Raw genomic sequence first — 27,248 nt, forward strand, 5'->3', positions numbered from 1 at the left:
AGGTTTCAGAGCCCAACCCTTCTGAAAAGCATACTTTTTAGCATGTTGCAGTGTGTAACGCGAAGACAGCCTACGGCAAAATCACTGCTAATGGACAGTGAGAGAAAGGATAAAATACAAAGAAGAACCACTTTACTGTAAGCTATTCCGACTCAGTTTTTCGAAGATGTTTGTGGAGCTTAAATATCCTTCCCTGTACGCCCGGTTTTAGGCTCTGCACAACTTCTTTCCTTGTCAAAGAAACGTCTTTAAACAATATAGTGAATTATCTCGATCAGCATCTTGTCCTTCTCGTTGTCAATGTCCAGAGTGAATGACGTTGAGAGTAAACAGTCGAATACTCGTTCATGTCACTTGCTTTGTTAAAATGTCTGTCCCTCTCATTAGAAATCACCACAGTAACAGCCTAGTGGGCTACCGAGAAAATACCTGAAGAGTGCATATATTTATTAACTGTGCTTGTGACCACTCAAGTTATTGTGACCTACGTAAGTAGCAGCCGTACGTAACGTCGTTGCAGTTTTTTGTATCATCTTTTTAATCTGTGTCCTTCCTCCAAAGAAAGTCGCACCGTCCCATGTGCATTTCTCGTACACTACCAGAAGCCGTCTTTTTTCATCTTAGATGATTGCATTGATGCCACGCCGAAGCTCTCCACGCCCAACGTGGCCTTGTAATGCCTCCGGGATTGGAGGAATCGGGAGCTTTGTACACCTCAGGTGGTTTTGCAGCACCTCTGTGATTGGTCCACCTGTCAACAAGTGACAATGTTGTGACGTCTTAATGTGACGCCACGCTCTGCGGCGAGGAGGGACGTACGACGTCACACATATTGGTGACCTGAGACGTCGCCAGACGTGACAGGTTGCCGTCATCGCATGATTATTTCTTGTATCACTCATGCTAACGCCGCTGAAGAACACATTTCGCGTTTGTTGAAGCGTTAAGACGTTCGCCTTGAGACATACCACATAATTTATGAGGCAGGCACCGCTACATGTGCATCACTGAGGCACAGTAAGGACTGACTCATGGCATTCCGGAAACTATGGTGTACCCACGGTGGGCACCACCTTCACGTTACTTGCTTCGCTAAAATGTCCCTTGCGGTCATTGCAAGAAATTAAGGTGAGGCAACTGGTTCACAGACTGTCACGAAGGAACTGCTGCAGAAGGCTGCTCGTCGCTTGTCGGCACGGCGTCCCATCGAACAGCAGCCGAGGCCCTCCTTCGCCTTCTCCGGGTGACAACCATGCGAAGGGCGTCGACAAGCCACAGCGAGCCCACCATGAAGTTGATGATGCTGCTGAGGTAGAACAGTCCCTCGTAAGAGCCCAGCTGGTCCTTGAAGTACCCTGGATGAGGAAAGATACACTCACTCCCATTAAGGTATGTCTAAGGAAGTTATCTAGTAAGCTGTAGTGCTTTTAGTAAGTGTTATAGTACTTGTAGCTAGTATCAAACATCAATAGTTTCGTTCCAGTTCTGTACATCACTGTCTGACAGAACTTCTTAGAAGACAGCATCGAGCTCCAGTCGCCCGAGTCGTAGTGGAACGCATCTGGACGATGTCAGTGCCTAGATGACGCACCTGGCGTCTACAAGAGAAAACTGAGGAGAACAAATACATTTGTTCATTATTTAACTTCTTTCGCTTTCAACACTATGAAAAATTAAACGTGGTTTACATTGTCTGCTTATAGAAGAGTCTGCTTGTGTGCAAATGACTATACTGGTCAGATCCTGGATATCCGAGTATTCCGCTCAGCCGCCATCCTGTTTCGACAGCAAGGTATGCTGCATCGACTTCGTCTCCGATACTGTCTTTGCAAGGCTACTTGCCCGGCCATAATATTATCAAAATGACATTTAAGGTGCCTGCTGCTCGCTTATCCGTCAATTTAGCCATCTACGTGGAGTATTAGATTAGACCTAGTGTGTAACGAATTGAGCGGAAACGGGTGAGCCTTTATATTTTAGCTACTAGATAAACGTGTAGGCTATACTACGGCACTTGCTCCTCAACTGGTCATTATAGTCCTCAGTAAAGGTTTTTACTGGACTTATTTGCGCATTATGTCACTGAAATGCATGTATTAAATGCATATGTTTATGTTTACGAGCTGCATATTCGTTTCAAATGTATGACACGCATACACATTCAGTTAAGTATATGATAAATAGGCACGCCCACGTCTTCCTCTTTAAGGGGCGAGGCTTGATAAAGTGACACATATTGTTCGGCACTTACGCCCGTAGCAATGTTTTCATGCATCACAAAGGGGTGGAGGCACCAATTATCTAAGCGTGGGCATCTGTTCTGCCTTCTATGTTCACTTGGACCTTTTACTTGTATATTTCACATAATTACTTCATGTGCAGGTAAATGGCCTGGCCTGTTTTTTTTTCCTGTTAATGGCGACCAAACCCCTCACGTTACATTCGAAGAAATGTTTACTTCCCATCTTTACCCCCGAAATACGGGTACTACTGACGAATCAGAGGGCACCATGCACACCATCACTACATTTTCAGTTTGTCCATTCTTCGCGGCACTTGTTTCTCTTTTCTGTTGCGGTAGAGAGAGTCCTTTGCGAAAAACAAAGAAAAACTTGGCCCCGGTTGTTTAAAAGCCCTGCGCAAACTTATGCTCCCTTTAACTTTCACAACAATATTAAAGACGATAGTCTTCCTTGGGAACCTTCGACGCAAAAATTTGGTCTGTCTGTGTGTACATTTGTCTGTTTGTTCAGTCTTAACAGTATTGGGTACTCTAAACGCCACCAGCAGATACCTCAAATGGCCGACCCCATCCGCAGCGCCCGCCAATGTTGCTCAAGATTCAGCGTTCATACTTGTGCGATTGTCAACTAAAAAGCAATTATTGCGCATATCTGATGTACCATAACAACACGTATATATTCTGTATGTGCGTCTTTTACTAGAAAAGGCCTACATAAATAATTCTAAGGACCGTAGCGTTTATCACGCTGCACTGACCATGCAACGCTTGCACGAGAAGGCGAGTGTTTCCAACGCTTTTCTAGGACGACACGGTGGTGGCACCTACCCATAGCCTTGCGTTCTACAGCTTCACACCTCTGAGACGGGCGCGACCGCCCGTCTGAAAGCCGCGCGCTTCGTTTTTCAAGAAAACTGCCAGATGGCGCTCATGTCTCACGTGTGACGTCATTTGATGTGCTCGTTCGCCTCCGCTGCACGCTCGAGGCACTCTAACGCAGCTCCTCCAGAGTACCATTCACCAATTTTCTTGCGCAGAACATCAAATAAATGTTTTGTTCACTTTCTTCACATGCAAGATTATCGTCTTTCGACATTTGCAGATTAACATGCAGATACGGGCCAATTTTTTATCTGTAGCTCACCAATAATAAGCGGGCATGTCAGGTGACCTATACCCATGGCGAACCTGCAGAACCCCATGGACAGTCCAAGACTAGCCACTCCAACCCTGTCGGCCATGATGGGCACGAAGAGCACGATTGATGTACCGGTACTCCACCCGAGGAGCACGCACAGTACAAGCAGCGCTGGGTACGACTGCACCGCCAGCGGCAGCAGCGAGCACGACAAGGCCACGGTGAGCTTGCTAGCGCACATGAGCGTCCGCCGGTCGACCAGGCGCCTGTCGGAGAGCACACCCGACATCGGGCGTGAGATGGCGTCGCCGATGGCCCTCACCGACAGCAAGATGGCACCGTCCTGGGCACTGAAGTTTGTGTCCTTCACGTAATCCACGAGTATCGTGAACGGCAGCATTGAGAAGGCACTAAAAGAGCACGTCACTAAGACCATGTAGAAGACCGGGTACTTCAGGAAGCCGAAGTGGCCAGCACCAGCTGACTTGGTCCGCCTGTTCTTGTTGTCTTTGTACTTCCGGTCAGCAGAGGTTGCGGTGACCTCGTCTTCGATGGCAACTCCGGTCTTGTTGCTCAGCAAAGCAACCACTCCACTCGCGGAGGCGCTAGAACCGTTGCTTTCCTGATTGCCGTGTTCGGCACCGTTACGCAGGACGTCGGCAGCATCCGTGACGTCGCCCTTCCTCTCGGGTAGCTTTCTCGAGCACGGTCCATCGATGGACTTTGACACGTGGTCCTTGTCAGCAGCGCGTGCTGTTTCTTGCGTCTTGAAGACTTGGCGGCCCGTGACGTATTTTCCGTCGTCTCCCCGGGCCTTCAATCCTGCGCTGTTTCTCCTGGCTTCGGTTTCATTCTGCGCTTGGGCCCAAGGAGGCTTTCTGTAGAAAAGGGACCCGGCCAGGGCATGGAGCTGGAGGGCGCCGGTGATGAGCAGCGCACCGCCTAGGTTGTACTCCTGGACGAGCAACAGCAGGATCATGGGGTAGACGAAGGCCGCCAAGGTACCACCGATGAAGTAGATGCCGTTGGCCGAACCACGGTACTTCCGGAAATGGTAGCCTATGAGCAAGTCCTTGGTCGGCATCACGATTCCCTGGCCTACTCCTGCGAAGCAGACAACAGAAGGACAGAAACAAAGCACTTAAGCATTTGTCTTCAAACCTCCAGCATTTTGAAACGTTGTTCCCCTTCTTGTATCATCAGCTTAGTTAACTATAATACGCATATTGCTCGTCCACAGTGTGTGTGTACTCATGATCTTGTATGTGTGAATATAATTTCATTACCTTTTATTTTTAAACGGCACTCAAAGTTGAATACACTTCTGCATGATCGCGAGAAGGGCCCGTATCATTAGCAAGTAATAAACAGATGAATAAGTAAACAAATAAATAGAGTTTGATATGCATACAGTTGCACATGTCCAAGCAAACTTGGCCAACGTGTACGAGACCACCTTTTAAGATACAGATGCTTTTGGTCTGTGGCACTAATGGCCGTTGTGTCTTCGAGCCCATTCTCCGTACCGATAAAAGATGAAATTGTGTCGGACTGCACGATATTTAGACATTGCACCTTTGTGCAGTTTGTGTTATAGGTTGCCTAATGATCATCGTATTGTGTTATGAGATTAATTCCTTAAGGCTTCGTTTAGTAAACTTTTTTTTCTCAGTGAATGCTATCGGGAGTCCCTGTTGCAACGCTTCAACTCGGTAGAATTACATTTTAACGCAGTCTTTCGAGGTCTTACTGTAGTCTTCTGATGTTTCCTTGCCAATACATCTAGAACACTTCGATACAAACCTACCTACTGGTACAAGTGAGCCAGCTCAGTAATACTTCCGTAAGTCTCATTTAGGGTACGGCTAAGTAATAACTGCAGTGGCTCTGGCTGCGAGTCAGCTTCCATAATTAAAATATTGCCGTGTTTTTGCTGAGTATTAGTCCGAATGAGACACAATGAATATGTTCTCAGAACCTCAGTCCGAGGAAGCCGTAAGCGAATGAGACACAATGAATATGTTCTCAGAACCTCAGTCCGAGGAAGCCGTAAGCGAAAAACATGCTTGCTGAGCCATAGTTGTGTTTTATACATGAATAGACCCACTTTAGCATTGCTACGACGGTCCAATCGCGATGCGATCCGCCGCACTCTCAAAGGCGCGGTCGCGCTGGCATCGATCGCCAATGGTCATTCGACTCCGTTTTGGCCACTTCAAACCCCCCCTATCCTCCACCACTGGCCCTTGCAAGACGCACCAGTGTATGTAGGCGTCCTTATGACAGCAGCGGTGACAACGCATACAGTACACTCTATGACTTGACAGCCAAGGCATTGGACTTCGAATCGGCTACATCGTGTCTGCCTCTCTGTCTGTATAGCTCAACAGCACGCTAGAGCCAGGCGTGGGAATGGGAAAGGATTGCCTATCGATGCGTAATATCTGAGCACATACGCACATGCCAGTAGTACATGCGCTGTGCAAGCTGTGCCAAACGGGCAGTGCTATAACCTGCTGCGCGAGGGCTGGGGCGTTGTCAGAAGTGAGTGGTTTTGAAGCCAGTGATAACGCTGCGCAGAAGTTTCCTGATTTCAGCGGATTTAGGTGGCTGGCTCTGCATATGTTACTACTATGCGTTCCTTCAACCACAACCTTGTATCATGTCGGTGCTCTTTGTTTTTTGTTTTTTTGTTTTTGTTTTTGCAGAAGCTACTCGAGCGCACATTTTCTGCGACTGACGGCCAACATCGAGGTGTATACTCGTGCTAGGCATCGGTGCACGATACTGACAATATGTATCAGTGGTACTCGTGCAGGTTCTGTGGAACCACCGCACTATCGTAATGATCACTGCCCAGCACCATCTTAGAGAACGCCCAGGTAAGCATTCACTAAAGTTTTCGCTTGCGCACTTCTGTGTCCCAGTTCGATTGAAAACTTTCATAGTGGCACGCCATGGTGTCATGGAGGATGGAAGTATGGGGTGGGGGAGGGGTATCTAGGCATCTCAGCGGGAGCATGGTGGCTGGCAGCTGGCTTCAGTCAGCCAGATTTCTCTGACACTGGTCTGTGATGTTCCCTTACGCACTTATCCGTGAGATCGCTCTTTGGAAACCCACAAACCCCTAACTTCTCTGATGTAACGCGTACAGTTTTGGTGCCGATGACACAAACCACTGGTAACTTACCTGGAGGCTCACCTGCCAACATCGATCAGTCGTTTCCGCGTATTAACTGTACAAACATTTCTAAAAATTAAAGACCTTATTAGACGCCCACTGCATTAATTTTTCGTTCACACCACCGGGCACTGGCTAACAGCCGTCCGCATACGTGCAACCCTCGAAGCACAGTGCGACGCGTTGCAGTGGATGTACCCTGTGTATGCTTATTTAAGGATTCAAATGCGACAACAATCTGATGACTGGCATGTGCAATTGCGCCTGATAACCACGTCATGTCACGACAAATCTAATCTCTGAACATAATGTTGGCCCTGATCTACGCGTCCGAGTCAAAATCACGCTGATACAAACCGAATTGAACACGGTGGGAACAACATTATGAGCTTTCCTTACCCCTAAATTGTCCTGTTTCCTTCCACGAGTGCTGCACTTAGTCACTGTAGCATGTAATTTTTAATGTGCCAAAACCACGATATGATTATGATACAATCCATAGTGGGTCAGTACAGATAAGTTTGACCACTTCCTCTTAGGCCAATAATAAAGTCAGGGGTTTCACTACCCAACACCCCCGCCGCGGTGGTCTAGTGGCTTATGTACTCGGCTGCTGAGCCGCAGGTCGCGGGTTCGATTCCCGGCTGCGGCGGCTGCATTTCCGATGGAGGCGGAAATGGTGTAGGCCCGTGTGCTCAGATTTGGGTGCACGTTAAAGAACCCCAGGTGGTCAAAATTTCCGGAGCCCTCCACTACGGCGTCTCTCATAATCAAACGGTGGTTTTGTTAAACCCCACAAATCCATCAATCACTACCCAACACCACGATATGGCGATGAGAGACGCCGTATAGTGGTGGGCAACGAAAATTTCGACCACCTGGTGTTTCTTAACGTGCTCTGGAATCGCACAGTATATATACACGGGCCTCTACCGTTTCGTCCTCACCGAAAAGCCGTGGCGGGGATCGAACCCGCGTCTTTCGAGTCAGCAGCCGAGAATCATAACCGCCACTCCAATGCGGCCGACTGCTGTTTTAAGTGGCCTGAGTACATTGGTGTTTTGGCCGGTGCTGTTGCCGCGTGCCGAACGGATGCCGAACCCGCGCCTTCGAGCTTAACAGCACAACATTGAAAGTGTGCACCACGGTAACCTCTCTGCTCAAATGATAACGTTTGAACTTGCCAGATATAAGACATTATACATGTATACGTATTATTTTTCTTTCCTGTTTTATGTTCTAACAAACGAGTGAAAAAGTTTAGCCGATAAAAACAATAATGACAACAACACAGTCGTGTGTTTGTTTTTTATTTTGATGGAAAAAAGTAAGCTGTGCGACATTGTAACCGCCAAGCTACTAAATCGATTCAATTGAGTTTCTACGTGTGTTTCTAAATACTCCACTTTCTCTTGTTGTCGTTTTTTTTTAGTGTGGTCTTATTTTTTCTCTCTCTTTATTTCATTGCGTAAGACGCTTCTGCCATCGCTAAAAGACAGCTCGCGCACTCTATTTTCGTGCTTCTGATTCGCAATGATTCTTCTAACGTCTTACACACTGAGAAGCGTGTTTTTTTATAGTTGCTTCAACATCTATACTGCATGGAACTGGTATGCCGATACAAAGGAACGAATGCGGACCGAAGACCCTAGCACTACTCAACGTACCCGCACAGATGCCTTGCAAGACGATCACAGCGGTGAGGCTGCGCGCGAAGTAGCACAGTACGCTGCTCACGCCGACGATCAGGCAGCCCAACAAGGTCTGGGTCCGCAGTGACAGGACCTTGGTCAGCAGGCCCCACAGAGGACCTGCGTATCAGAGGAATTAGAAATGCAGAGTTCGGTATGAACGGCACACTAAAAAGAGAAAAGGTGGTTCTCGCTTGAGAGAATGACTCTTTTACGAGGCCAAAGCAATCGTTGGGAGGAGGCGCTTGGCAATCAAATAAACGCACGAAAAGAAATTGCAGGTGGTGACGCCGTCATGAAATCCCCGCACTATAGCCACCGTGACGTCATAAATTCTGACGGTGTTGGCTAAGCTTTAAATAGTTCCTTATCGTTTTAGTTGGGTTGCATTGTCTCCTGAACGGTATCAAGGCCAAAACCTGGTGCGGGGTGTTAGGAAATGTCACGTGACCACACGCGTACTTCGTGAATAAAAGCGATCCAGCTGCGCGTTCACTTCGTGCTTACGGCAATCGTGCGAATAAAAAAGCGGCGCTCGTGTGACATACAGTGTATTAGCTGCGAGGGCCTCCACTATAGACAGGCCAGCGCTGCGATCGTTTTGACGTCACAGATAGGATGCGTAGTTGTGGAATACGGCAGCTTTGCTTTCGCGGCACCACTTGCATCATCCCCCATGGCTGCACCTTTTACGATGCAAATTAAACACAAGAGTGCCACCGGGGGCGTCCATTCGCAGTTTGCTTGCCCATATTGCCAGGTCTTACCACTTCTTTAAACACTGAGCTTCAAAACAAGGGGAAGCGCGCACGGTGCCCACAGGAAAAGCGCAGGAAACGCGGTGTTCTATAGCAGACAAAGTCAGCCCGGCATCCTATGAGTGACGGCATCACGTAGGTGGCGCCACGGTATGTCCTCGAAGAATAGCCACGCCAAATGGTTCTCGCCTTGTTCGGCTACTTGTCATCGCATAAAGCATATCCGTCATGCCCCGAAATATTGTTTTGTTTGCACTAATTCGCCAGCTCCTCCCCACCTGTCGGGAAATTCTGTCCACAATGTTCACCGAATAATAATAATAATAATAATAATAATAATAATAATAATAATATTAATAATAATATATAGGCTTTAACTTGCCAAATGTTCAAAACATGGATACCATATGACGCACGTCATGTACTCCGGAAACTTTGACCTCTTTAACGTGCACTTGCATCGTATACAGGGTGTCTCACGTAATTTTAGCCAGAGTTTTAAAATATGCCGGATTACGTAATTACGACGTGACCAAATGCATGTTGCTCACCGTTACCTGGAGTTGGACTATTTTGTGTGTTCTCAAATATTGTTTAATTAGATATGTTTAATTAATTAACTTTTGAAGGAACGAAGATGGATAAAAAATTTCAATGAGGCAGCCATACATCGGTTTGCAAAACGTCCAAATAGATAGTTTTGAACTTTATATCTGTTAAGTATTAGTGTTTTTATATATCTGTAAAGTATTAGTGGGTTATATCTGTTATAAGTATTAGTGGGTGTAGGCAACACAATGCTATCGGCGGCCGTGCTGCATGCGTGAAGTGCAATGGAAGCACTGCCCAATGCTGAGCTACAGTTGCGCTGAACGCTGAGTGGGGCCTAGAAGTTCGAAGTTAGGCGAGGTGATGAGATGGAAGCCGAGCGGAATGTCTTATGTGCATTCTCAAAGCGTCTACGCGGATGTATGCGTTGACTGGATAATCACGCGCAATGATGACTGTCGCTGCTGTAGACGCGCATCTCGGGAGACCAAGGCAAATTCTCAGTGCTTGGGTTTGGATCGACTGGAGGACGCGCAAGTTTGTTCTTCGGATCCCGCAAAGCACGGGTAAACCATATAACCGCATATAACCGTGGAACAGAACAGTGTAGAGTTGAAGCATTGCTCGTACCGATGCACCCCACGTTTTTCTAGCAAAAAACCTAAGCACGTGGGTGATCATGGTGAGTTTAGTTTTCATGTGGGCGATGTGAGGGCTCCAGGAGAAGTCGCGGTCAACTATGACTCCGAGGAATCGGTGGGTCTTCATGTACTAGATCGTGTGTCCGTTGATCTTAATAACATATGGGCTCATCATCTTATGCGTAAATTCTATAAGCGAGCACTCCTCTGATAACAGCTCTATTGTCCCCGTTCTTCCAGGTACTTTGTCGCTAGTGTAGCCGCTCTCTAAAGCCGGACACGCAAACGGAGGCGTGTTACGCCTGACATCCAGATGCAGATGTCATCTGCATATATTGATAGCTGTACAGATTCTGGAAGTGCGTCAACCAGGCCGGGGAGCGCTAGACTGAAAAGCGTGGGGCTAAGAACACCACCTTGAGGCACACCACGACGGATGGAATGATGCGTTGTTGTAAAGCTCGTCGTAAAGCTACCACCACCGTTGCGGCCCTGCCGAGACAGCACAAGGGCGCAAATGCCATGGTCGTTCGTACGCGGAACGTTAGGGAGCACTAGAATCATTGCGCGCCCTGGTGCACGAGAGGGTTTGTAACGTGGTATTTGTTTGTATTTAGCGGGCATTTGTAAAAGAATGGCGATTTGGGTTAGTTGGTTTTTGCCTTCCGTACCTCGACTTTGTCTGTTTCTTCTAGCACATTCGTGCTCGCGCTGCAGCCCTTATTACTATGAAGGGCATTTGTAAGTAGCAGATGAACACTAATATCTAACAGATATAAAGTTTAAAACTATTTATTTGCACGTTTTGCAAACCGATCTACAACTTTCTTATTGAATTTTCAACTATGTTCCTTTCTTGCAAATGTAGTAAATTCAACATATCTAATTATACAATATTTCAGAACACAAAAAATAGCCTAACTTCAGGCAACGGTGAGCAACGTTTGGTCACGTCGTAATTGCGTGTTTCGGCATATTTTAAACTCTGGCTAAACTTACGTGAGACACCTTGTATAGTACACGGGCCTCTTGCATGTAGCCTTCATTAAAATGCGACCGCGGCGGCTGGTATCAAACCCGCGACCTTGGGGGCCAGCAGCTGACCACCGTAAGCTCTCTACCACCAATGCTAACGATGCTGACATGATAAGCCACTTCGCATTTTAAAAGGGCGGTGAAACTTTCTTTTTTCTGCATTCCCCAGTACCGGAGTGCAAAAAGCTTCGAATACTGATATGAACGCCAAAAGAATTATCGAAATCGGTGCACGATAACGGATGTTATTAGGCTTCAAGCTTGAAAATCTCAGCGGGCGGCGAGAAAAAAAAAACGTTACTTTTCGCATTTCACTTCACCGCTTTGCGTTGTCCGGTATGGCAATGACGAATTTTCAAATTTTTATGTTAAGAGAAAGGGAACAACTTTATTAAAAAAATAAATGAACCTCATTCCGGATCTACCAAATTAAAAAGCTATAAACTATCTCCTAGAAGGTAACCCTGATGGGATGCGAAGCAGCAGTGGTGGGCACTGTGTTGACCAGGTTGAAACAGGCGTCGACGCGAGTATTGGGAGAAATGTTTGAAGCGAAACTCGGTGTAGCGTTTACTCGAGTAAACGTTTGTTTAAAACGCAATGACACGGGTGGGGGGGGGGGGGGGGAAGAGGCGTTGAAAACGTTTGCGCTCGGCTTCCTTGGCTCGCGTCTCGTCGATGTTACCCGCACGCCGTCTGCACTCTCGAATGCAATCGGCGTTCTTGTCTCGCACCTCGTCGGTGTCACTGGTCTTCACTGCCTACGCATGCGTTCAGCTTCCCTGGCTCGCGCCTCGTCGCTGTTTACGTCGCCATTCGCGAACGCGATCGGCTTCGCTAAGCCTCGCAACGCCGGCGACAGCCGGGAAAGGTACATACGCGCACACTAGCGTCCACCCGTCGGCGCGATCGCGCGGCAAGTAGCGGCGCGCTGTCGGCGCCGCGAGATTCTCGCGAGATTGTCGGCGCCGCGAGATTCTCGAGACGCGCAGCGCGCGCACCCGCCGGCTCGCGGCTTCTTCTCGCCGACAAATGGAGAGAAGTGGTTGGTTAGTGGTTCGTAAGGAAAAGGAAAAAGGCACCTAATTTCTGTCTGCCTACATGCGACACGGCGCAGTGCGTTGAAGTGGCACGGGCGAGATTATGCCAACGGGAGGAGTGGGCTCGAGTGTTGCGAGTGGTGGAGAGGGTGAAGCGGGAAAGAGCTGACAGCTACTTGGCGCCACTCCAACACCTGCCGCGAGGGGAGCGGTGTAAATGGAGGGACAGCGTTACACAGGCTATTCAAAGAGCTGCTTCGCATCTAGAAGGCCTAGCCATCAAATAGGCCTAGAAGCCTCAAATGTTCTAGTAGCGCCTTCATGATGCCTGCGGACGAGTACGCCAGCCACAGCCAGCCACTCATCGCAGGTCTTTGTATGTAGGCATGTGTTTGAGGCTCTCATCCGTGGCTGTACGACCACCCGGAGTCCCAGAGAACGTGAGCGTTATCCAAGAAGGCACGGAAGGCTACGCAGGCTAGGAGACCCGTCCTAGCCCTGTAGTACTCAATGTGGGCTGCCATTAAAAAGTGCGCGTAGGCACGTCTCACCAGGGCTACCTCACGTCTCGTTATGGAGTGAAGTGGATTGGGATAAACCCTGCGGTTGTTGCGCATCTCGTCTAATCGTTAGCGTCAGTCTAAACGTGTCATATCAAGTGATTTGGTTTACGTCAGTGAATCCAGCTCGAAACCCTTTTGCATCCGAGGAAGTGTAAAGAGTGTGTTTATAATTTCAGCGAGCAATACTGTGGCCCAACTAGCAACCCATGATTATTATCTGCGATTTCTCAGTTCAAGTTAATCAAGATGAACGGCCCATGTCGTCACTCCCACGTGATGAAGCGTCACTACCAATGCCAAAAAATAGCCGTTGTGTGTCACTCAAGTCTGAAAACGATGTCTCCGTTAGAATAATATTATCACAGCTGTATTTTTGGCATTGGCACTCGCACAGTTGAAGAAGTAGCAATGAAAACCTCGCTCCTAATTTGCGTTGCAGGCTTCCTTTAGGGAAAAAAATAAGAACAGGAGAACTTATACTGGAAATGGTATACGTAAAATTAAAAAAAGGAAGAGGACTCGATTGACAAATCGTATTCATTGTTATGTACAAACCAATGAAATCAACACATAATAAAGACAAGGAGAGAATATGGACACAATTCGCAGTGTATAATGGAATCTGCTAATTATGATGTAAATTTGAATCAATTAAAGTGGATGAAAGTACCACTGTTCGGGACTGTACAGCTACAACTTTCACATGACGGAGCAGCGGGGGTGGTCCTCCCATCCACTTCAATGTATATACTGCTGTGCATCTAAACCTGGAAGCGTTAGCCAGCGCTGTCAATTTAGCACTTTATTTATCTAAGGCTGTATTATAACTGCCACATTACGACTAAAGACAACAAAAAATCGTCTATACTTTCCATGCTTCCCCGTTGGGCCATGACAATCGATACATCGCCATAGTAGCCTTCTTTGACTTCACTGTCTGTAGAATTCATTACGTTGTGTGTACTTTAAAGGCTTTCAACCTTGGCTAAAAGCCTCGGCAGCACGTGAAATTCCTGTGAAGATAATGTGTAATGCTTTTAACATGCTTACAAATGCGAAATGAATAAAGATATCGATGCACACCACTGCACACGTTATTCAAGGTGCGCGATAAGGGCATGATACTTTTCCTGTTGTTCATGGTGGCGGCTGCCTATGAAACAACCAAAAACCCGTTCTCCTTGTCGTTGTGCGCAACATGCTTGACCACTTGAGACCACTTAAAATGTGACGCCCTTCCAGCCCCGTATGGGAGGAGGCTGCGCGTTTCTCGATATAAGCATTTCCCATCCGGTGTTTTCTGAAGGTGAAGGCCGAAGGCCGAGCGCTTATTACCAGCTGCGTCGCGCCTTTCATTAGGTGACGCTTTCATTAGGCGTGATACCGTGCACACAGCTGCTAGAGGCTCTTCGAGCTGTAGGACCCCGTACACACATATAAAAGCTTTTACGCCTAGAACTGAAGGCGTATGTGGGATTTCTATAGACCATTTCACTGTTTAAAAACACTGCCCCTTGATGACATGTGGTTACGTCCCCAGATGTGCCGAAATCCCATCGGTGGGCAAAAAGAGCTTTCGAAAATAGCCCGCTCATTTTGTACACTTTCTTTCCCTTATGTGGCAAAATATATTCGAACAAATGTTCTTTTGAGCAACATAAAAATTATAAAAGATTCCCTTGAACTTTGCACGTTCCCTTTATCTGAGAAACTAAAGAGAGACATTTCTTACATATGAAATGACCTTCGAAACGTGCTTTTTGTTTCCACATTAGGAGCTGGTAAATAAGGGGACCGGAAGTTTTTCGGGGTACAACGCTTGTGACCTTGAAACCGTCTATACTGAGCCCTATCGTTTTTTTTTTTTTTTTGCGTACGTTTCCGTGGTGTCTCTCTCTGTACTTGTTTAAAGATTGGGATCCTGTTTGTTCTCAAATGCGGTTACAAATACCCGCGGTCGTCAGCAGGAATTCTCAAAAGGGGTGCAGAATTCTCAAATCTCTGTGCGCGACATGCGCACAGAGTTTCTGAAGAAGGCTCGGAAGTTCCGCCCAAAAACAGACTTGCTCGGTTTTTCGGCAGCGCAGGAAAAGCCTATATATGTTAATGAGCACCTGACGTCTGATAATAAGCGTCTGTTTTCTAAAGCACTTGCTCTCAAGAAACAAATGAAGTGGGCTTTTCTGTGGACTGACAATTGTGTTATTAAGGCAAGACAAACTCTCGATAGTGTAGTGCACAGAATTGTCAGTGATGTCGATCTACATGTGTTCAACTCATAGGTGTGAAATAACGTAAGCTTGAAAAAAAAAAAACATCATGGCTTATTTTCTTCCGAGTGACTTTAATAACATTTCTTCGCAGAACTGGTGTTTTTCTTCGATTAATTTCAATGCTCGTAGCCTCCCTAAAAATTGTGACAGTATTACCACTCTACTAGCTTCCCTTAATCATCAGTTCTCGGCTATCTGTTGCTCCGAAACTTGGTTATCGCCTGGTCATGGGGACTTGTATGGCTTTCCCGGGTATGTAAGCGAATATGCTCACCGAACTGATGATCGTCATAGTGGCTCCGCCATTTTTATATCAAACAACATTCTGTATAAAAGGCGCAACGATTTAAACCTAAATGTGGCGAAATGTGAATCTCTTTGGTTGGAAATCGATCTGCCGGGTCTTTGTCAGAATGAACGAAAAACTTTTCTTGCTACTGTCTATCGATCCCCTTCCAGTGACCCCTCCGCTTTTTGTAATGCGCTTCATCTTTTGCTTGATAAACTTACTACTGAGCGCAAGAGTATAATAATTATGGGCGATATGAACTTTGATTTACTAGATTCCTCTAACCATTCTGCTCTCGAGTATAAGACTTGTTTTCATAGTTTTGGGTTTAAATCGCTAATATCTGTACCAACACGCTGTTCTGATAACGGTTCACGGTCATCAATCGATCACATCCTCACAAACATTGATGACGTCAGTCACGCTGGTGTCATTGAGAGTGACATCACAGATCACTTTCCTGTATTCCTATATTTTGAACAGGTCATCACTTGTAGCAACATAATACGTCAAAAGTATCACTTTGATTCAGACAAGTACTGCATGCTCATTGCCGATGAAGATTGGTCCAGTGTATATGCCGTGAATGATCCTGAAGAGGCCTTGACCAGGTTCTACGACGCTATTTATTCAGCAGTCGAGCGTTCAACTACATTGCAATCATCTAACAGACGCTACTTCGCCCCACGGTGCCCTTGGTTATCACAATCACTGATACGATCTCTTCGCAAAAAAGAGAACCTATATAAAAAGACGAAACGTCAGCCTTTTAATTCACGCTTTAAATCACGCTATAAAACTTACTCCAGCACATTAGCCACACTTTTGAGAAAGGCTAAACAAAGTTTAGCCTTTCTACAGAATTGTGGAACTACAGAATTGTGGACATAACTCGGGGAAAAAATGGCAGCTTTTAAAAGAATTTTTAAATTCCACTCAGTCGCGCAGAAAAGTTACCTCTATTCGTGTCGACAACGTCGCCCTCACTGCGGCCAGTGACGTGGCCAACGCCTTTAATGTACACTTTTCCACTAGCCTTGCAGTCCCCTTCTGCTCAGACTATGTACCTCCGTTTTCTCACAGCCCTCAGTCGATGTTTCTTTTTCCTACGTGTGCTTCTGAAATTTCCTCAATTATTTCTGGATTAAAAACTACCAGAGCTGGGTTAGACAACATTCATTCAAAGCACATTAAACTTGTAAGATATCTTGTAGCTCCTATATTAAGCCATGTTTTTAACCGCTGTTTGAAGTACGGTGTTTTCCCGGATAAATTTTTTTTTTATTTGAATATACTGCAGGCCCTTCACGGCCCAAGCAGGAGTGGGTACACAGATACATCGAAATACATACATTGCCAGAGAAAAAAAAAGAAAAAAAAATGAACAAACAAAAAAAAAGAAAAAAAAATCATGGTGCAAATTCAATACACTGTATGCGGTTGATGAAAGAGTCAATCGTACTACAACAAACAATGTCGTTGGGTAGGCTGTTCCAGAGGGAGATAGCTGACGGAAAAAGTGAATGTTTGTGAGCGTTTACACGACTTAAAGGTTGGCGTATTGTTTTAGAATGATTTAGTCGGAATGATTGTTTAAGTGGATCTTGCAGATAATGAGAGCGTGATATGTGGAAATGACCATGATATAATTGGTAAAGGAATTTTAATCGTGACATTATTCTGCGTTGAAAAAGTTGTTTTAAGTTTGCCCTTGCGAGTAAATCTGCGGTACTGGACTGCCTCGCGAATTCTGAATATACGAACCTTACTGCCAATTTTTGTATTCGTTCTATTTTACTAATCAGGTACTTTTGATGTGGACTCCAGATGAGATCGGCGTACTCTAAACATGGTCTAATTAGTGTTTTGTAGGCATTTATTTTAATATGTGGTGGTGCATTGCGCAGTTTTCTTCTTAAGAAAGATAATTTCTTTTCCGCTTTCTGACACATGGCCAAGATGTGTGGTTCCCAGTTAAGATTCGGCGTGAGTGTAATGCCTAGGTATTTTACTTGATTGCATTTTTCGATAATTGAGTTTCCAATCCTATATGTATAGTTAAGGGGGGATTTCTTATTTGTAAAAGAAATGCAATGCGTTTTTGATGTGTTTAATTTCATGCCCCAAGTATTGCACCAGGAATAAATTGCCTGAAGTGAATTGTTAAGTTTAGTTTGGTCGTCTGAATTGCGCACGACTGTGTACACGACACAGTCGTCGGCAAACAGACGCATCTGAATAGGGTTCTCAACGGAAAAGTGGATGTCGTTAATAAACATTAAAAATAGCAGAGGTGCAAGAACCGATCCCTGAGGTACACCAGAATAAACATCAAGTGGTTCTGATAGCTGATTGTCAATTTTAACGCTTTGTTTCCGTTTAGTTAAGAAGTTATTGATCCAGGATATTATTTTGATATCAATACCAAAAGCCGTTAGTTTTTTGACTAAATCCAGATGTGGGACAACGTCGAACGCCTTAGAAAAGTCTAAAAATATAGCATCTAATTGGACGTTATCGTTGATTGCGTTGGCTATGTCATGAGTTAATTCAGCTAATTGGGTTATAGTTGAGAGGCCTGATCTGAAACCATGCTGTTGTTTGTAGAGAAGTTCGTTTGTTTCTAGGTGGGTTATTATGGCCTTGAAAATTACATGTTCCATTATTTTGCAGCACGAACTCGTAAGTGACACTGGGCGGTAGTTGCTTATTTCTAGTTTGGGGCCTGATTTATGTATAGGAACTACTACAGCATTGCACCAGTCGTCTGGTATCTGTGAAGTTTGAAGAGATAACGTGTATATTTTAAAGAGATACTTAGATGTCCAATTAGCGTATCGGCTTAAAAATGAGTTAGTGATTTGATCGGGGCCCGTAGATTTCTTTTGATCAAGCTTTTGTAATAGAGAAAGTATGCCCTCCTCATTTATGATTAATTCTTCCATGGGTATTTTCACAGTATAAGGAGGTAGTAGCGCATTACTGGTATGTTTCGTGAAAACTGACTGAAAAAACTTGTTCATCTCATTAGCAATGTGTTCGGGATCTTTAATGATTTGTTCCGAATTTTTAATTTGTGAGATTGAGTCTCGTTCATCTGATAAGTATCGCCAGAATTTTTTGGGACAGTGCGCCATAAACGAAGCTAACGTAGTGTTAAAGAAGCGGGTTTTTGCTTCTGACATTTTATGCTTTAATGTCCCGATAAGATCACGTACGTTGTTTTTGGTTCCCTTTTTCTGCCGTCGTTTTATTTTTCTTTTCAGTTGAATTATCTCACGCGTTATCCAAGGGTATTCTCGGTTGATGCGTTTCTTTTTATTCGGAATGAATGTGTCTTCGCAATATTTAACAGTGCTTTTAAAATGCGCCCAAAGTTCTTTTACGTCTGTAAGCTCAATGAATTCATGAAATTGTGTTTCCAGGAAACGTAGCACAGCAGGGTCATTTGCACGTGCGTAATCTTTAAAGTAAGTAGGTAGTGGCTTTTTGTATTTCTTCGCGCATGAAATAGGGCAGGTTAAGGTAATCGATTTGTGATCGGAAATGCCATTCTCGATGGACGCAGAAGAACCTTCTAATGTACTACTTACAAACGCTAGGTCAAGTAAAGACGATGACGTCGCAGTGATCCGAGTGTTATCAGTTACTAGTTGATTCAATGAAAACGCGAACGCTACGTCCAGTAGTAATTCTGAACTAGCAACGTCACGACCATCATGTGAACCATTGTTCCAATTTATTCCGGGAAGATTAAAATCCCCAGCAAGGATAATTTTTGACCTAGAGTTAGTATGCTTTGAAAGATAATCATGAATCACTTCAATGTAGTCAGGTGCCGCATTTGGAGGCCGATATACCCCTCCTACAATTATACTTTTATCATAATATGTTATTTTGCACCAGACGCTTTCGTGGTCGGGAATGCCATCGAGTTCAAAGGATTTGATATTTTTTTTTAATTGCTACCGCTACGCCCCCGCCTCTTGACCCTCTATCTTTACGGAGCAGTCTGTATGAGGGAGGGACGACTTCCGAGTCACGTACTCCGGAGTGAAGCCAAGTCTCTGTTATTATTAGAACGTGAGGTTGGTAGGACGAAATTATGTTCTCTAGTTCATCAAACTTGTTTAGCACACTTCTGGCATTGAGGGAAACGATTCTAAGTGTTTTAGTACTGTGCTGTCATTTCGAGTTTTTCTTATTTGTAGAAGTTTTATGCTTAGATGAAGTTGGTCGGTTGTTTCGTGGTGGACCCGCTTTCTTCGATATATCTGTTCTAGCATTCTTTACTGGGTCCCAAGTATAAACTTTATCATTGACTTTCAGTTTATCGAACGACAGTTTGACTTTTGCTCCTTTGGCCCTTTCGTTTGCCGCAGAGTGCCATAAGTGCGCGCGCATGTCCCTTACTCTTTTGGAAAAATCTTCGGAGACGGATAAGGGCGTACCCTTGAGTTTATAACAGCAAGATAAGATTTTGTTTTTTTCACTGTAGTCGAAGAGACGTAGGATTATTGGCCTTCCCTGGCTGGTTCTATGGTTGCCTATTCTATGAATCCTTTCGATGGTCTTTACTTCGATACCGAGTGTTTGTTTCAGAATGTCATCTTTTACTTTCTTTTCCAGTAAGATAGCATCTTCGTCAGACTCTTCCGTTACACCATAGATAATCAAGTTATTACGTCGGCTTCTGTTTTCTAAATCATCCATTTTAAGTGCAAGACTTCCAATTTCATCTTTCATGGTGGCGTGCTTACTTTCATACTCGGCCAATTTTTCTTCGCAGTGTTTAAGTCGTTCCATATCAATTTCGATTTTAGTGAGCCTGGTTTCCATATTATCCACAGTTCGTTCAACCTTTTTCAAATTAGCCACTACTTCCTTAAACGTTTTATTTGTTTTAGTTTGTTCTTTGAGTATTTGTTTTAAAATGTCATTGTTGGGACGGGTGTCCGATTCCGAATCAGAATTCGGACCGGGATTTAGCTCAACATCACCCGATGTTAGTAACAGCAGCTTACACACATCATAGCAATCAGCAATCAGGGCAACAAGAAAGCGTGGACTTGGCAGCACCATCAGGGTTACATCATCGTCTATTAATGAGGTTACCGAGTAATTGTTACTAACCTGCACAACGAAAAGAGCAGGAATAAGCATCGGTCCCTGGTCGGTGCCACCAAGTCCACTGAAGTGTCTCGTGTCATGAGCCAGGCTTTTATACTGTTGGGCGCCTGCTTGCGTCGACGAGATCTCGTCCGTGGCGTGGTAGCTGCGCTGTAGAGGTGCGTAGAAGATCGCAGGCGCTTGCGCAGATTCGTTCCCTGTGGTTGTGTCATCGGCGATTACTGGCGTAGTTCCATTTGTGTGCAGATGCGTGACCAGCCCGGTAGAGAGGCCTTTAGGCCATAGCGCAATCTGCACAACGAAAAGAGCAGGAATAAGCATCGGTCCCTGGTCGGTGCCACCAAGTCCACTACAGTGTCTCGTGTCATGAGCCAGGCTTTTATACTGTTGGGCGCCTGCTTGCGTCGACGAGATCTCGTCCGTGGCGTGGTAGCTGCGCTGTAGAGGTGCGTAGAAGATCGCAGGCGCTTGCGCAGATTCGTTCCCTGTGGTTGTGTCATCGGCGATTACTGGCGTAGTTCCATTTGTGTGCAGATGCGTGACCAGCCCGGTAGAGAGGCCTTTAGGCCATAGCGCAATCTGCACAACGAAAAGAGCAGGAATAAGCATCGGTCCCTGGTCGGTGCCACCAAGTCCACTCATTAAAGGTTGCGAAGGTAGTGCCAGTATTTAAAAAAGGTGATACCCTCAGTATGTGCAATTACATGCCCATATCTGTCCTTCCCTTCCTGGATAAAATTTTGGAAAAACTAATTGAAATAAGAATATCTAAATATTTAAGCAAATTTAACATACTTTCTCCTTGTGAGTTTGGTTTTAGGGCTGGTCTTTCCACTGATACTGCAATTGCTTGTTTCACTGACAAAATGAGATCATTCATTGATAATGGTAACATCGCACGATCTGTCTTCGTCGACTTTACTAAAGCATTTGATAGTATTGATCATTTCATCCTATTTCGCAAACTCGAGTACTATGGCATAACTGGTCCCGCATTAACGCTATTACAGAGCTTTCTTCTTAATAGGTTGCAGGTGGTCTCGGTCGATAATTTTACATCCAGTTTCAACCCCATTACAAGAGGTGTTCCGCAAGGTTCAATTTTGGGTCCATTATTACTTTTATTATTCCTAAATGATTTACCACGTTGCCTTAATTATTCTTCCTGTTTACTTTACGCTGATGACACGACTCTCTTTTCTCATCACTTGGATTTAGTGACTCTCGTGTCAAGACTTCAAGCTGACCTTAATTGTCTTGTTGACTGGTGCAACTGTAATAGATTGTTGATTAATCCTTGCAAAACCTGTTTTATGCTTTTTTATTCACCAAACAAAAAAACTATCATTTATTTCTTACCTTAATGTGAACTCAATAGTTATTCCTTTAAGTGACCATACGTCATTTTTAGGAGTTATAATGGACACACATCTAAAATTTCAGCAACATATCAATTCTGTTTGTAAAAAGATTTCGTACGGTATCAGGGCATTGGTCAAGCCACGAATGTGTTTTAACATCAAAACTCTCAAGGCATTGTATTATGCATTCATACACAGTCATCTCAGTTATTGCATTACATCTTGGGGTAATTCATATTCGGTGCACATTTGGCCGTTAAAGGTATTGCAAAAACAAGCAATTCGACTCATAACTTTTGCTTCACGTCAAGCGCCATCACATGAGATTTTTCGCCAGCTTGACGTATTACCGATCTCCCAAATGTACGTTTACAATGTGTGTGTTTTGTTTTTCAAAATTTTCCACCGTACCCTAACTATCGACATCTTTCCTATTACCTTGTTGGATAATTCCAATAATACTAGATTCGCGGTCGCCCATAACCTGTTATTACCTAAAGTTCGCACTAATTGTGGAAAAATGAGCATTGTTTTTTCATCAATTTCATTATGGAATTCTTTGTCACATGATGTGAAAGACTTAATGCACATTCATGTTTTTAAGAGGAAATTGAAGAAGTCTCTATTAAACGTATAACTGCTGGATTTTGTTAAGTTTTGATATCTTGCTTTGTTTGTAGGGAAAAAAAAGTTCAAAATGTTCTGTGACTTGCTCTTTCGATATTCATATTTTAGCTTTTTCATTGTAATAACATAAGAGGTCCCGCCTGCGGTTTACTACCTTGGGACCTTCTCCTGCATACTTACTCACAATGTACACTTCTGATGCTAATAAAGAAACATTGATTGATTGATTGATTGATTGATTGATTGATTGATTGAGAGTAGTGTTTCATCGTGGCTGGGGGAGGGAAAAACATTTATGTAGCTCGAGTGAGGGCAAGTGGCGGTGAAGGTTGAGCGGGGGGGGGGGGGGGGGTAAAGTGCCCCTTTTACACACACCCCCTTCCAACACCCATGGAAATGCCACCTCTGTTTTTTTTTTTAATGCTGTATGCCCCTGTCGCCAAAGTAGCTACGCAAATTCGGTATTTTATTTCATGAGATTATAGATTAAATCTGTTTCCTCGTTTCCTCAAACCATAGACATGAACACAGTGGGGCAAGGGTTGCGGGTGACCACCCCGTAGTTACTGAAGGGTGAGGTGGGCTGTGGAGCGCAAAGTTAGCCCCCTCCTTGAAGGAGAACCCGGCGCGCGCCCATGCCACAAACACTTTGTACAAGAAGGCACTACAGGACATAATATTTAACAACGAACGGTCGACCATTCTGTGAGTCGCTCAAGAAATAAGAGTTTTGGGGATTCAACTTCTTTCTGACTGAGATGGCGTTCTTGAGTTCATTAAGCGATGTGTCTGTATGCTCGGTGATGCCAGTACTACGTCTAAGCTCTTAGAACAATTGGTGACTGATATCAAAGTGTGCATTTACTTTTGCGTGCCACCGAAAAGGACAGTAGTCTTAAGAACAAAAAAATCTAGAAGCGTCTACAATGTCATTCAGACTGCTGCACCGATATCGGGAAACATGATGGGTGGAACGTCACGATTCAGCTGCATTGTTTTGAGAAGCGCTTTCCGAAATAGTTAGTTCACTATAAGAGTTCATAGACACCTTCCGTGACAAATCAACAGCGTCCGCTGCTCATTGTCTCCATCAGTGAATCTGTTCTTATATGCCTCGCTGTTAGTGAGGCATTCTTAGGCGTCACGAGCCACATGTCTGTGTATCTGCAGAGCCCATATATTGACATAAGCATCGCCTTGGAGCAGGTTGACTTGATGCTTACTAAGCTGGAAGAGATGGGAACTAACGAGGAGGCAGCATTTCATAAAATATTTTCTCAACGCCAAGACAGAGAGGCGGAGTTCGGGGTGAAGTGCGAGATTCCACATGTGGTAGGAATACAGAGATACCGGGCAAACTAAGGTGGCGGTTCTGCAGAAGAGTACTACAGGCGAGCCTTGTTCATTCAGTACATAGATTACTTGAAACCTTCCTTCAAACGGCGCTTTGTAAATCATTGCAAAACACGGCAGGCAAAGTTTGCCATTTGTATTGCCAAAGCGCGCCTCCAAAGGCGATTTCGAATCTGTGCAGCTCACCCTCAATTTTTACCTGATAGATATGACAATAGCTCATATCCTTAGAGCAAAAGGTGAATGGTAAACTTGGAAAATTAAATGGCAAGCCATGCAAGAGGACGAATATACCCGCTTTGCGATGGACGCTTTTGCTGAATGCTACGAAGCCCTCTTCCCGTACATTTACACACTTCTCAAGACACTGGTAACGCTCGCTGTGAGTACAGCTGCTGCCGAGTTCAGCCTCTCGATACTGACAAGAGTGAAAACGTATTTTAGGAACCGGACGGCTGAGGAGCGGCTTAATGGTCTGGACCTAATATCCATTCGTGGTATACAAGTGACTGTCAACGAAGTTATCGCTGTATCTGTAGAGAAACCGCGACGCATGAAAGTCGTAGTGTGAGCTGCTCTCTTCGGCCAGGCTACATGTTCGTTTTTTTTTTTTGCATTTACCTTTACTCTATGGTAAAACCATTGGCAATGTCATTCTTCAAATTGCTTGCTAAAATGAATATGAACCTTTTGCCCCTTTTCTGTCGGGGAAGCATCCATGTTTGAGTTTTTTGCTGCCCAATAAAATTGTTTTCCCAAATGTGTGTGTTCCTTGTTTAAAAATTGACTCTGTACGGGCATTCTTAGATTATTTGGTAGGAAAACATTCTTTCTGGTGTGCACGCACTGTCTTATCTACTGTGTCAAAATTTTGATTAATTCACCTCTTGTGCTGCCTTACACTTTGGTCTCATTTTTTTCTAATAAATATACACCTTCTATAATCCCGGGCCATTTTCTCTCTATTGGGCATGAAAACACTTTCTAACAATTAGACCTTGAGCTCATTCACTAAAAAAAAAGGTTGCATGTCCACGGGGAAAATGATGGAGAGTGGGGTGAAGCATCCGTCCGTCCATGCGTCCGTCTGTGTGACCGTCTGTGCGTCCATCCACCTGTCCGTGCATGCGTCTGTTCGTGCGTCCGCACGTCCATCCGTGCGTCCGTCCCTGCATTCGTCCATGCACCCGCCCCCTGCGTCCGTCCATGCGTCCATCCGTCCGTGCAGCCATCCTTGCGTCCGTCCATGCATCTGTCTGTGTGTCCGTTCGTCCACCTATTCGAAAAGATGCGAGTACCACCATCTCGCATCTTTTCATCATATATTCCTCATATAGAAGCACCGCCATCCAGCGGACATTCCAAGGACTGAACGAGAGGAGGCACACGCACACTTTCTTACGGCTTGCGCTTCGTGTCTACTTCCCACCTTTAACCACCTCGAGTTCATGGATATACTGGTTCACTGTATTTATGGCACTGTGGCCCAACACTCGCTAAACCTTTCTAAAACCAAAGAGGTTACGCCCAGCGAGTATAACCTAGCAACCCTTTCTTGTCAGATAGTGCTCAATGTACATGCCAATAAATGGGGAATGAGAGGCAGGAGCATTCGGCTTTTAGTTAAGGCGCACGCTGAGAATTTTTTATCGTTCAACAACGCACAGAAAAAATCTCCCACCGGCACAACCTTGCAGGTGAAAACGTAAGACTGGTTACGCACTACGACGAGGGAAGAACAGCTGCCGCTTTAAGAAGCTTCGCTCCTAAACATCCTGGCTACGTGCTTGGTACGGGTGGTACCTGTACTTTGAAAGTGTCTTCCGAACTTTCAAGGAAGCCACTTCAGTTGCTTGTGCCTTTTCCCGCACGCTGCCTTCTGTATTATGCGAAACAAAGGTGAGTAGATCAGTGTGAAGGTCCACCTTCCGTGCAACATCATTTTCCTTTCTACTATGACGCACGTTTGAACAAAAACGATTGAACAACAACCGCTTGAACAAAAACGATTGAATGCTCTCTTAAATTGAATGTCCTCCTTTCGGGGCGTCGAGTGCTATACTTGTGTGTGTCTAAATATGCCTTGCGCTTGTACATAAGCGATCACGGTGTCGACGTATGGGACTCGCTCGCTGGATTTCGTGCCGACCGCTTGTGCCCCCGCGATCTCCGACGGCAGCGTAGCTCTGGCCGACTGGGCTCCCCCTACGCCATCTCCTGCCACCGACACGAGCTCTCGCCGAGTGGTGCCCCGTCCTCGGGCTCCTGCGACCATGTCCATCTTTCATATCTACTCTTTACTACCGTCGCTCGCTGTCCCTGCGCCTCGCTTTCTCCTTCCTCTCTCTATATATACTTTTTAATCATATCATATTGATCCCTCCTTACCCACACTCTTTGTGAGATACTGTTGAGGTATCGCACTCTGATGCAGACAGTTAGGGGGCTCACTTTTATTTTTTTTTTCTCTTTAAGAATCACGTAAGATTTTCTCTTTAAGAATCACGCCGGTCCTGCCATGTACTCGCAGGCGCGCGCCACGCTGCGTTGCTTTGACGCATGCGCGTTTCAGCGCGTCCGGCGTCCCTCCGTCACTAAAAGAGGGAGATGTCGTGTTGTCTGGGCAATGCATCGGCGCGCAATGCAGCATGTCGTATTTCGCACCTGTTGCCGTCAGGCCGCGCCGACGGACGCTGGTAGTGCCTGGCATCAGACAGACTATAAGTGTTCGGGTTTTGCTAACGTAGCGTCGCTGTGCCCAGCGTGCGCGTGCGTCAACGCTACGTTGGAGTACATTGAGCCCTTCATGATGCGCTCGCGGTCATTTTGCGAGCTCCACATACACCAAATTTAGTGTTACGTGATGTCAATGAATGTCGAAATATATGACTGGTGCAAACGTGATAATCCTGGCACTCGTGTCATGTAAGAACATGACAACATACCACGCTCATAGCATGCTCGAGGCCGTTTCGCTAACTCCACATATACTAAATTTGGTATCGCGTGACGTGAATGGATGACGAAGGTAAACGACACATCCAAACATGATAATCATGACACGGAAGTCATCTACGGCATCATTTACCTCCACATCATGACGTTCTGCTGAATTTAAATTGACATGTCAACATTTCTCATTCGTGCTTCGCATATCATCGATTCCCATTGTGGGATCTGCCAGTTTTCTGTTCTTGGGATTTTTCATTCACTTTTTTAAATTGCCTTTGGGAGGAGTTAAGTGCCTAGGGTTGATTTCGATGTTTCATCTTGGTGTTTCTTACTTTCAGATGTACTTTTATACCGAAATCTGTTATGAGATCAGAACACGGGCCACGCGCGCTGCCGTAGTTGTCCGCCGCTGCTGTCGCTGGTGT

General features: G+C 45.3%; 1 protein-coding gene across 1 annotated transcript in view; it reads right to left on the reverse strand.

Annotated features, from left to right (window-relative positions):
• Window positions 1-426: 426 nt before the first annotated feature.
• The window catches only part of LOC119175915 (monocarboxylate transporter 14), a 32,707-nt gene continuing 5,885 nt past the window's right edge, over window positions 427-27,248 (reverse strand). The window contains exons 2-4 of the mRNA XM_037426956.2: window positions 8,229-8,372; window positions 3,387-4,484; window positions 427-1,355 (exon numbers count right to left, since the gene is read on the reverse strand). Of these exons, the coding sequence (XP_037282853.2) occupies window positions 1,153-1,355; window positions 3,387-4,484; window positions 8,229-8,372 (1,445 nt within the window). The 3' untranslated portion in view covers window positions 427-1,152. The remainder of the gene's footprint in view (window positions 1,356-3,386; window positions 4,485-8,228; window positions 8,373-27,248) is intronic.

Source organism: Rhipicephalus microplus, chromosome 3 (assembly GCF_043290135.1).
Source record: "Rhipicephalus microplus isolate Deutch F79 chromosome 3, USDA_Rmic, whole genome shotgun sequence".
Classification (NCBI taxonomy): Eukaryota; Metazoa; Arthropoda; class Arachnida; order Ixodida; family Ixodidae; genus Rhipicephalus; species Rhipicephalus microplus.